Source organism: Meriones unguiculatus, chromosome 11, assembly GCF_030254825.1.
Source record: "Meriones unguiculatus strain TT.TT164.6M chromosome 11, Bangor_MerUng_6.1, whole genome shotgun sequence".
Classification (NCBI taxonomy): domain Eukaryota; kingdom Metazoa; phylum Chordata; class Mammalia; order Rodentia; family Muridae; genus Meriones; species Meriones unguiculatus.
Genome location: NC_083359.1, coordinates 97,731,965 through 97,743,881, shown reverse-complemented (window position 1 = coordinate 97,743,881; position 11,917 = coordinate 97,731,965). Strand labels below are relative to the sequence as shown.

Sequence of the window (11,917 nt, the reverse complement as noted above, 5' to 3'; positions counted from 1 at the left end):
TTTATTGGGTTTGCACAGAACACTTAAATCTTATAAAGGAGCCTCACTGTGAAGTGAGGAATCAGGAGTCAAACTGTAGAACTAAAATTAGAATTTAGTGTGTCAAGTGTTTTTTTAACCCGCTTCTGGTAAGTTCAGGTTTCCTATATTACTGATTGCTATAGCTGTAGTATTTTTTTTTTTTTTTTTTGCTGTTGTTTTAGGTAATTTAAATCGGATTTTTTAGATACTACATTATTATACTCTACTCTGGGAATTGCTGCAGGCTAGTTCAGACAGATTGCCATAGAAATAACACTACAAGGTAGTATCTTTGGCTTTTTACTTTGCAGTTAACTTTGTTAGCAACCATTGGTATGGTTAATTGCTGTATGTGTATATATATATATACATTATTAGGACTATATAGTCCTATCCTGGGGAACAGTTCAAACTTTAATTCAGATTAGTGTTGATCCTAATGTTTTACTCTGTGCCTTTCAAAGGGAGAAATGACTTGTTTAGTAAAAAAAAAAAATTCCAAATACTGACTGAATCTTACCTGAAGGAAAGAATTGGCTTAATAATGCCCAGTGGTAAGCAAACTGAACAACATTGAGACAAAAGTTGACCAGAGAAAACTTACAGGAGATTGCTGTTGGTTCAAGGCATGTTTTCAGTCATGCTGGGCATGGTAGCACAGGTCTGTAAACTACAGAAAGGCAGAAAAATTACAAGCTGGAGACTAGCCTTGGCTACATATTAGTGAGATTCCCCTATCCCTGATTACTTCTGCTGGAACAGCTTACATAATCCAGTGCCGGCTAAGCACAAAAGCTGAGGAAGGGAGCCACAACTCTCTGCTGGTGGAGCTCGTGCTTAGCGATGCTTGATGGCAGTGGAGTTGGTCAACACCGTTAGAGAATAGTGTAGATTAATAGCAAAGAAAACAAACGGGAAAGTATACACCGTACAACAAATTAAAGTTTCTAGTAGAATCGCAATACTTGATGAGGACCTTGGCTGTGACCTAAGAGAACTCATTAGCTCAAAATCAATTTTCTTAGATTTATTCTAGAAAGCAAAATTAGTATTTTTAACACATTTGTGGTTAGTGTTTTGTACATAATATTTCTTGTTAAGACTTTCCTATAAGCTTGCTCGTTAATATAATTACAACTCTACATTACACTGCACAAAAGTATTTGAATAGCTTTTTAGGTAGTGTATGCACTTGGATGTAAAAGCCTAGTTATATGTACATCAGTGTAAATATATTTGATTTTTTTTTTGGAAAAATGTAGAATAAGCTTAAAATCCATAATTCCCTCTTTACATAAATGTAATATATTTTTTTATTAAAGTAAACAAAGTTTGTAGCAGATAATTACACTCTAGTATTCATTCAGTTTTCCCTAGCAAGATGAACAACAATACTTGACCAAAAGTGGCTTTGGGGTAAACATTGTAAGATGCTTTGAGTCTAATTTTTTTCTATATTAAATATTGCATGGGTATTAGAGATGATACTTGGAAACTGCTAAATTGTAACTTTTTTTAGTAATAGTTAATAAGCCAGTATGATTAGTTATGCAGTGAGGAATACTTAGGCCAAGGTCACTTGAAGGGAGTAACTTCACACAAGCAAACCACAAATGTTGGAGCAATTAGCTTTGTGGCTTGTCCAAAACAGTTATTTCTCCTGGGGAGCCTTTTCATGTGTGATTCTTAGCTTGGCATTTGGACAGAGGAGAAGATCTAAGATGAAGATGGGAAATTGTAGCCAGTTGTGTTTTTCAGTTTTTAGTCCCTACGGTTTTTTTGTTTTTGTTTTTTACTTTCTTAGTACTTGGTATATTCAAAGAACTTTCTAATTCTTGTCACTAACCTTTTTTCCCCAAAGCCCTTGGAAATTTGGAAGTGAGTTGTAGTGCTGATGGAAGGAAGATGCAGTGTTGATTGTAGAATAGTGGTTAGAACCAGGGACCTTTAAATATTTTACTAAATGTGTGCTGGTTTATTTGTAAATACATGGGCCAGTCTCATGCCTAACAGGTTGAAAGTAAGAACAAAGGAATGGTGTTCTTGACATACTCCAGTCTTTCCTCACTGAGTGTAAAAAAAAAAGTATAGGTGATTGAATATTGAAATGCCCTAGAATTACACTTAGTTTGTAAGGTGTAATCCAGAAGGTTAAACTATAATTATTACAAAGTGAAACATTTAACAAAATGAGTCATTTCAAACCCATTGCTGGTATAGATAGGCTAATAGGTGTTGAAGATAGGTGTTAGGCCACTAATCTGTTACGAGGACATTAGTTTGTAGTCCCCCATCTGCTTCAATACAAGCTTGGGAGTTCGGTCTTTATGACAATTTAGTATGTAGTAGTGGTTGCTTTTTAAAATCACAGAACCTGCATATGGGGAACTTACTCTGTTTAATGTCATTAATGACAGTTTTAGCATATGGTGTTTTGTAAAAAAGTTCTTTAGGAGGTTCTGGGCATTTCTTTGGACAACTGATGAACACCTTGTGTGACAGTGGCATAATGCCATGTTCAACTTTCTAATATAAATTTACCTGTGGAATTGGGTTTCAGTCTGAGCAACAGCCAAACTGCTTTTGGTTATTAGTTGGCCTGCTTTCCCTTTGACCCATGCCATTGGGTGAGACTACAGTGAATAGTTTACCCACTTAAAACCTACACCTAAACACCTACCTGAAACATTTGGCCAAAAATTGAAACCACAGAAAAAAATTGTGTTGTGAATTCAAGTATTAAAAGCATACCTAGATATGCTTAAAGTTTGTCAGCTTAGTACCTAGCTAGCTGAGGTGGGAGAATCCTGGACAAGTAACAAGAATTCAAGAGTTCCAACATACTTCATTTTCTTGTAGCTTAGTAATAAAAGCAATGTGTTGATTTAAATTTCATCTCCTTTTTCTTAGTCTGTCCATGTGAATGTGCTGTGTGAAGAGTAAAAGGGGCCCAACTAAATGTGTTCCAGTGATTCTAATAGGTATTCAAATTAATTGCTGCTTGTATGTTTACCAGTCATGCTAGGTTTCCAGGATCACCTTAACACAAAGCTGTTTACAACCAAATGAACAGGACACAATCATCCCCTAAAAGCTTTTCTAACCTTGCCTTTTGTATATCAGAAGTGAACTAGCTGGCAATTTGATGATTTTTATATAGGTTTACAGGAATACATGTAAAGGCTTTAACTAAGCCTTAAAGTTTTGAAGACATTTACCCTCAGAAGCTTACTTTTATTACAAAACTGACCTTTAGGGTGCTTTTTTGCCCTTGTTTAACAGATTTTTTTTTTCCCCTGTGTTGATCAGCTTTAGGAAGGTCTTTTCTGAGTATTGAAGTGAATACATTCTTGGAAGTTAAAATTAGATACAAAATAAACTAAAACACAAATGATGCTGAAATTAATGGGAGACTTGATTTGAGCTTCGTTGTCACCTGGGGCATTTACTACTGTAAAGCTAGAATACTGTCTAGGGGAGGTTAATGAGAAGACTGGTTTTCAGTTTTGATAGCACCTAGTTTGTGAGTAAGAATGGCTGTGCCCTCCAAAGGCACCCTAATGACTTTAAAGAGGTTTCAGTGATAAGGCATGTTTTCACATAACTTGAGGGCATAGGAACCTTTGCTTGGGAATATCTTTCTAGTACATGCAGATTAGGCCTGCAGTGGAGTGCCATAAACAGGTGTTTTAGAGACTAATTAAAGGTTACATTGATCTACACTTTAAAAGTGAACAACAGAAATGTCTGTCTAACAGGGTGGCCACTTTAAAATTTTAGACATTGTCTTCCTCGTTAGAAACTGGAAGAGTATACAGTGTTCAACTTTACCCAAAGTAAAAATACAACTTTTTCTCTAGCAGTGCTTATGCTAAAACTGTAATACATTGAAAAGTATCTTCCTAATATTTCCTTGCTGCAACAGCTTTGTTCTCATACTTTAAAATACTTAAAAATTGAAGTTAATGTTAAGATGTATACAGTACCAGTATTTGGGTGGTAATAGTGGATACTGGCTGTAGTGACCTGATATAATTACTAGACCATTAAGCTGCTTTACAATTGATTTTAGAGGACTGTTACAAGTCAGAATTATAGAAACTGTTAATTTTCCTACTTACTAAGGTCTGCGTACCCAAAGAATAGTATATGTAACATGACTTTTAAAGGGGTGCTTTGACACCTGTCAGATTTTTATCTAGGAATAGAAGGATTCAAACCCTATTTGATCCTTTAGCTCTTTGCTGAAAAGTGCATAAACAGGAATCCTGAATTTATTATATAGACCTCCGCATTATATAATCGAAGCAAAGGGAAACCACCGATGGAGTTAGAGGTACGTAGACTAAAAAGATGCTTGCAAATCAAATACTGGTTTTAGCATAGTTGAGATTTATTGTTGACAAATTCAGTCAGTAAGTCACAAGTCCAGAAAAAAGCTGTTCCTGTTAAATTCCCCAAGGTCCTTTTACTGAGATGGAAAAACAAAGGGGAGGGTTTGAGGGAAGGGGGAAAAGGAATACAGCCTAGGAGTGGTAGAAAAGCTACTCTGAAGCTTCAAAACCACTAACACTACAATTCTATTTTAATCAGCTATTTAGCTGGTACCTACTGCTATATCACCTAGTATGAAATTTCGGGATTATCGGAACAATGAAGGAAGCAGTGTACACAGAGGGCATAGAAGGTAGGTAGAGTTTAAAATTTTCAGTGTGAAAGTTGGGGTTGGGGTGGGCATGCTGTCTTGCCTTTTTTTACTTAGTAAATACATAGCAGGCCTGACAAATGAAAGTGTCACCTAGTACAGGAGACACACCAGACATTCCCAAGGAAAATGAAAAGTTTGCAAAGATTTCTGACAAGCAAAGAGATTTGTGTTATTCAGCTGTTATACTGTTGGGATGGGATGATAGGTTGCATTAGTGGAACATTAGTAGTTGGCACCTGGGATACAGAGGTAGCCTGGGCTACGGTGAAACTGTCAAAGTATAAGATAAAGCGTGTGCGTGTGTGTGTGTGTGTATAATATACACATATATAATGGTATGTTCTGGGCAAGTCAAGGAAACTAAATGCTTTGTGACTCTTTTTATCCAGTTGCACTGCTGCGAAAATGAACTTTGTAAGTAGTGAAGATGTTACCAGCCAAGAGGTTTCTCTTTCACGGTAAGATATAATTTGCAGTATGATAAAGCTAGGAGGAACACAGATCAATTCATTGTCAGTAAGTTAAATCTGACAGCATAACTACACAGTCCACAGCCGTTGACAAATACTGCAGACTTCATCTTTATCAATGGCTGAATCCTTAGGTTTCTGCCAGGTGAAAACTTAGTTACACAGGTCTCTACACTCTGGCCTTCATGGTGAAAGCAGTCTTTTCTGTTAAAGGACAGATGGAGAAAATAGTTTCAGGCATTCTTCCTTTGACACACAGTCACAGGACCAACCAATAATGGATATATCCTTGTTCAGGTATAATTTCTCCTTCAGTCCCACTTGCTTTATTGCATCCACAGATAATTAAGCTGATATTCAGAAAGGTTTTACTCCATGGTTTTTGGCATGGCAGTTCTATGATGTATAATAAACATACTGTACTGGCAGTAAAGAACAAAAGGTTTTTGTGTAAGACATACAGTCCAGAAACTTTATTGAGAGCGTTTTTAAATTATTGTACAGCATTCATTTGTGGTTGATTCCCAAGGAGTAGTTCTGCTTGAGTTTAAAGCTCAAGATTGTTCAGCCGCTGTTACTCTTGATTTTTCTTTCAGGATCAAGGTGGGTGCTTTCATATAAAATCTTATTTTTAATTCCTTCTCTGGCAATTCTTTCCTGGATTCTTTGCTTAGCAAAATTATACCTACAATGGCACCTTGAAAGAAAGAATATGAAAAATATGAATAATGACTAGTTCCTTTCTGAACAACCTAAGGGGTTTCAATTACAGATTTCTAACATAAAAATGACTACCCCAAAACAGATTTAAAGGTGTTCTACCAGAATACAAATTAAGTAACTGCATAAAATGTAAATTTCTGTCACCTTAGATTAATGTGCTTGTTGTAAAACAATATTGTAGGAATCTGGATCTGTTTCACTTTACTTACTCAAAATGGAATTGTACTCATCTGTTAAAACATTCAATGGATGATAGTGTATGTTATGCCTTGCCACAGGGCAGATTGCCAGCAAAAACAAAAACTGGTGGTTTATACTATTAATTCCAACACTCACTAGGCAGATGCCGGCCTAGTCCACAGAGAGACCCTGTGTCGAGTATGTACCACTTCACCATCCGTCCTTTAAAAAGTGATTGTTAGTTCATGTCTCTGAATGCTGTTCCTTATCCTGACTTGCCTGGAATACCCAGTTAACATACCAGCATCCTAAAGTCACCAGGATAAAGCCTCCTACGCCAACATCACATGATCTTCTAATTCTACCTGTCAATGACAAGGATGGCCAGTCAGCATAATTATGTTCTGCAGAAAATGTGTCACAATAGAAATGTTTTAATACTTAAAAAGAAATACTTACTGGTCACCAAGAAGTGTCCAAGTCCAGCCACAACAGACCCTAATGAGCCATATAGCACAGATTCTCGTGCACATGGAATATTCTCAACATCTAAAATGCCCAGGAGCTTAAAGGGCTAGGATAAAATGGGGGAAAAAAAGCCCGAATTGAACAAGAGAAATAACTTACATTTCCATTCAATTTTGAATTAAAATAGCACTATAAACATAACCATTTATTAGACGGCTGACTTAGTACTTAGTACTAAATGGGTGTTCTATTCCACTATTTTGGGAATCTACTCCAGCTGTGACTTTTATTAAATACAATAAGTCAAAGGGTTGCACTTGAAATGACCTGTAGGATAAAGTGACCAAACAGCTTTCATAGTCTTATAGGACACCTGTCGCTCAACACTGGCTTGGGGGTGGGAGTCCAAACAGATGTTAAGTTTGACATTCTGTTAATATAAATCTTAGCCAGACATGGTGGTTTGATTATAATGCCTGCAATCAGGAAACTGCAGCCAGAAGATAGCTGTGAATTGGAGGAGGTCAGTCTGTGCTCCAGGATGAAAAGTCTGAGAAGCAAGACTGCAACTTGGTAACTTAGCCACCTTGTGTTGGATCCCAGCACTGGAAAACTTAAATGTTTTCTACAATGCCACTCTATGCAGCTAGAGGATGATTGCATAAGAGATGGCATCTTACACTGGAAGTGAAAAGCGTGATGAGGGTGGGGAATTGGAGTAAAAAGAGCGAGGCAGAGCCTGTAAGAGCTGCAACTTTTCCTTCTTTGGCTCAAGGATCTGCTTGAAGATAAAAAAATGTGACAACCTGTTTCTTACTAAAGTAAAATTGTGCTCTCCCAGATGACTTGTTTGTCTTGTTTGTATCAACACACCTCATACAGGGCGGGCTGTTGCAGACCTTCCCATGGAAACTCCTGCTCACCGCCAAGATCACATGAAATAGTTGAATTGGGGGAATTCTCTGCCCTGTAAATGGCTTGCTGTAGTTGGAAGGACTTGATGTAGTGATGCCAGTGAATGATGAAATGCACACTGAGTGCTGAAGGCAACAGTGAAAATATGCAGCACCTACACCCTTGCCAATTCAGACCTCTGGTTGGGCTCCTTGTGAATGGTGGGAAATGAACACAAGTTAAGACTATGAGGACTCTGCAGTTAAAATATGCTTGGGCTGGCTCAACTGTTGGCTGCTCTTGTAGAGGGCCCAGTCATCCCAGCCCTGTGGACATTTAATACAAGGCAAAGATGGAACTTCGAGCCTATTAGGGAAACATCAAGGCTGCTTCAGTTGACATTCGGGAAGCAGTACCTTTTGTCTTTACAAATTGAACTGGTCATGTTGAGTCACCAATCAGCATTCACAAAAAGCCGGTTTTGTGCTTGCAGAGGTCTCCCAACTGAAGGACTAAGTTCTAAAACATTTATGTGGGAGCCTGTAGAGGTCAGAAGACCGCTTGATGGCTGTTGTGCTAGAGATTGAACACAAAATGATAGTCACCTTTACCCCTGAGCTGGCTTAGTATCCCTAAAGTCAGAATATCCCCATGCAAACCACAACTTTTCTGGTTACTAATGAACTCCCATTCTTTGTAATCACTTAAGCAGTCAGCACCCACATGGCAGGGAATGCCAAGGTAAACAATAGAATTCATCTCACTGGGAATCTCAGCAATGGGGCACATGAGTTGGGAGCAATTTAACAGTAATGACCTGTCCCGAGGCCTAGCGATCTGGCAGCTTTGTTAAAAATCAGAAGCGCCCTCCTTTTATTGGATTTAGTTGTCTTCCTTTGGCTCAAGTTTTATCAGTTAAATACCACTTAAATGATTCCATATTTGTGAGAATTGTCATCTGCTTACTCATTTTGTAAAGCTGATAGTTTTTCAACTTCCAAATCTTACTCCGTTTTCTCAAGACAGGGTTGGTTTGTGGCCCTGGCTGTCGTAGAACTCTGTAGGCCAAACTGGCCTCCAATTCAGATCCATACCTGTCTCTGTGCTGGTACTAACGGTGTTGGACACCCCACCTACCCAGCCCAAATCTAATCTTACTAGCCTTTCCTCTCAACCATTTTCCAGACCAGAACCCGAGTCAAATACACGTGCATTTATTACAGCAATACCTTGCAGCAAACCACTACGCCTGACCTTTACTGTAGTGCTAACAAGTTTTCATTTGATCAGTGGTGTCTTAATTCTGTTTAATTCGTAAAAATGCATCTGATGACATCATGGTTTTTTAAATTTTACTTGGAATAATATGCGCTCCGAACTAATGCTACAAAGGCCCCATATTCTCTGCCATGGACTCTGGGCACACCTGCTAGTAATCATTTTATTAAAGTAACGCGGCAGTTTTCTCCCGGCTGCTTAATGAATGAAATTCGAGTGTTCAGTTACCCCACTATGTCGGCTTCATGAAGAGCAAGGACTTTGTCCCTTCTGATAATAGAACCCAAAGGACTAGCGAATCTTCCTTACCACGTGAGTGTGCACCCGTGTGTCTGGAATGGAGACTGACAATAGCTGGCTCAGAACTCATGCTGCCTCTGCCTCGGCCTTAAAAGTGCTGAGGTTCCTGGCATAGGCCACCACGAGAGATTTCTCCTGACCCCTCTTAGCCGTTCTACCCAAGCGCAATGCCGTCGGCGTTTTCTTTCTGATCCTGCGTCTGTCCTTGCTAGTTCCAGTCAATGGCAATTTGGACACATCCGGGATATGAGGACGAGACCGCTGGGCTACCTCGTGGCCGTGGGGATAGAGCTAGGGAGCCGGGTCGCCCTCCCCCGCGCGCTCCATTGCGAGCATTACCTTTTTCTCCGGCTCGTGCGGCTCTGGCGCGGCAGCCATGGGGGCCAGTCGTCCGCCCGGCGCGGCCCGGCCCGCGACGGCAGCGGCGCTGGCTCCGCCCCCAGGCCCGCGCGGCGGCGGCGGCCATCTTAGGGAGCGTTCCTGTGGCCGCGCCGATGCCCGCGGTTGCCCCCTCTTTTGTTCCGTGGGGCCCGACCCACTGTTTCTCCAGCCCCGCAACCGGCCATCAGGAACGGGTCGCGAGAGGAGGCCGCCTAGAGGAGCGTCACCGGCTCCGGTCTCGCAGGCGGGGTGGCCTGAGGCGGGGAGAGCCGAGGAACCTGGCCTCCCCCGGCCCCGCCTCCCCCTAACCGCCATTTCCAACCGTCGTGCGCGCCCCCGTGCGGGCGCCGGCCGCGCGCCGAGGGCGGGGCCGGGGCCGCGCGCCCGCCGCAGCTTTGTCCTCCGGGTGTGACGGCCGGAAGTCGCCTGGCGCTGTTTCCGCGGGCCTCGTCCCCTACGTGTCCTTTGTCCTGGCTTCGGTGACCTTGGCCGCCTCCCGCTTCTCCACGCTCGGTCCTCCCGGCAGCCTCCCTCCCGGCGCCGGGCATACCCACGCCCCTCCCCCTCCCGGCTTCACATGTCGGAGGTTAAAAATAGCGCAGGCCGCTCCCGCGGAGGAGACCCAGGACAAAATGGAGGCGGCCGCCGCCGGGGGACATGCGTCAAGCCGCGCGCGTCTTCCGCCGGGGAGGGAGGCCGTGGGCTGAACGCGGCGGTGACAGCGGGGATGAGCCCGGGGCCTGCGCGTCCCGCCAGTTCGGGCGCTAGCGACTCGGTGGCCGGTTTAATGGCTCAGATCCGGCCCGATGTCACTCTCTTTGTTTCCCTCCGAGGGCCCCGGCTGGGCCTCTTACGTTGTTTGGTCCCCGGAAAAGGGTCAGGCCTTGTCGTTGTGCAGAGTCATGCCACCTTTGACGCGCCGTCCGCGCCCGGCAGTGCTGGCTGGCAGGGGGTCATCCTAAAATACCACGCCGGCTGCTTCACTCTCTCGTTTTTTACGCCCCTTAACTGCTTCCTGCCAATCCCAGGGTGTAAAAGATTTTTATTTCTGTGTTTATGCGTGGTGGATTTTTTTGTTTGTTTTTTTAAGGAAACTGACCAGTTACAAAGAGCATACTGCTGTAATAGTCCTAGAGAATTTAAAGGGAACGGTATCTTGACAGTTTGGGAGACTGCTGAAATTCTTGGCCAGCCAGGCTTTGAGTTCTTGTCTAGAAGGTAGTTGAGGTAGTAATATTCCATAAAGGAGAGACATTTTGAATTCTTAATTGCAGTGTAAAGGACGTAACTGGAAAAGTACCAAGGAAATAACGTTGCCATTTTTTGTGACTGAGAAGCTGCTAGAGTATACCGAGTTGGAGTCCATTTCAGCTGTGTTTGAAAAATGTTCTCACGGCTTTGCTCTGATAAAGTTTCTTAATTGAACAGAATGGAATGTGTTTCAGGTTTTTGCTGTTTTTAACAGTGAATACTGAAAAGTAAGCTCGCTGTCGCCCCTCTCCTTCCTGAAGGATGAAAAAAACCCATTTCACTTCAAAGGGAATAGAGTTTATATTCTGGAGTCAAGCAGGAATGACCATGACCCAAGAACATGATTCATACTGCCCCAAACCACATTCAACATAGTAAGAGTTTTAATGACTTTTATATGGTAACAATTTCGATAAGACACTTCGAGCATACATTGATAACATCAGGTAGGCCTTTTACAGGATGTCTCTGGCTATCAGTCCTTGATTTTATCTGATGACATTCTTGGTCTTCGGGATTGGTGCAAACCAGAGTTCTGTTTGTACATTCTGGAAGGATAGTCACAAGGATAGTTGCTAGGCTAAATAGAGAAGTGGGCAATGAATGGCTGAGGAGGCTGAGGATAGTCTAAGATCATTTGGCTCCAGGCCTGCAGCATTCCAGGTCTACTGTCACAGCTGAATCAATCACCCTGTAGAATTTTGAACTCAGGAGGGGTGTGAGTGCGGGTGTGTGGCTTTTTTTTCCCTGAGAACTACCCTTCACAAAGGAAAAGAGCAGTTTGTTTTGCTTTTCCAAACTTTTCTTTTTTCTTAATTAAAATTATTACTCAAATACATATAATTTGCAGTCGTTTAAAATAACATCGGATGCAGGTATCTTGACTCATAAAGCCTAACACTCAGGTTAAGACTTTTTTTGCCTGTAACCACCTGTACATTTACTCATTTCAGTGGTTGCTCAGGAACACTTTAACCTTTTTGCTGCTGGATAACAGTTCTTTTAGAAAGTTGCAAATTTTTCTGCTGATCCAAAACCAAAAAGCTTCAGTGACCATCTTTGAGCATATGCTAAAAATTTTCTATGGAATAGATTTGTGCATGAGGAAGCTGACTCAAAGGCTTAGACATGGTAGCATGTTGTTAGGTTCTGGTGGTTGTCCTCTAAGAAATATTACCTCTCAATTCCAGTGACTTGACATGAGAGCTGACTGCTGTCTTATAACCACCTATTAGAATCACAT

The 11,917-nt window shown here is 41.6% G+C and overlaps 1 protein-coding gene across 1 annotated transcript; it reads right to left on the bottom strand.

Moving 5' to 3' along the window:
• Positions 1 to 4,393: 4,393 nt before the first annotated feature.
• On the bottom strand, positions 4,394 to 10,830 carry LOC110552492 (cytochrome c oxidase assembly protein COX20, mitochondrial). The gene is made up of 4 exons (XM_021643857.2): positions 9,382 to 10,830; positions 6,562 to 6,676; positions 6,404 to 6,467; positions 4,394 to 5,896 (listed from the first exon to the last, which is right to left on the bottom strand). Exons 1-4 carry the CDS (start codon positions 9,736 to 9,738, stop codon positions 5,764 to 5,766), a joined length of 669 nt encoding a protein of 222 aa, XP_021499532.1. The 5' UTR covers positions 9,739 to 10,830; the 3' UTR covers positions 4,394 to 5,763.
• Between the last annotated feature and the right edge of the window lie 1,087 nt (positions 10,831 to 11,917).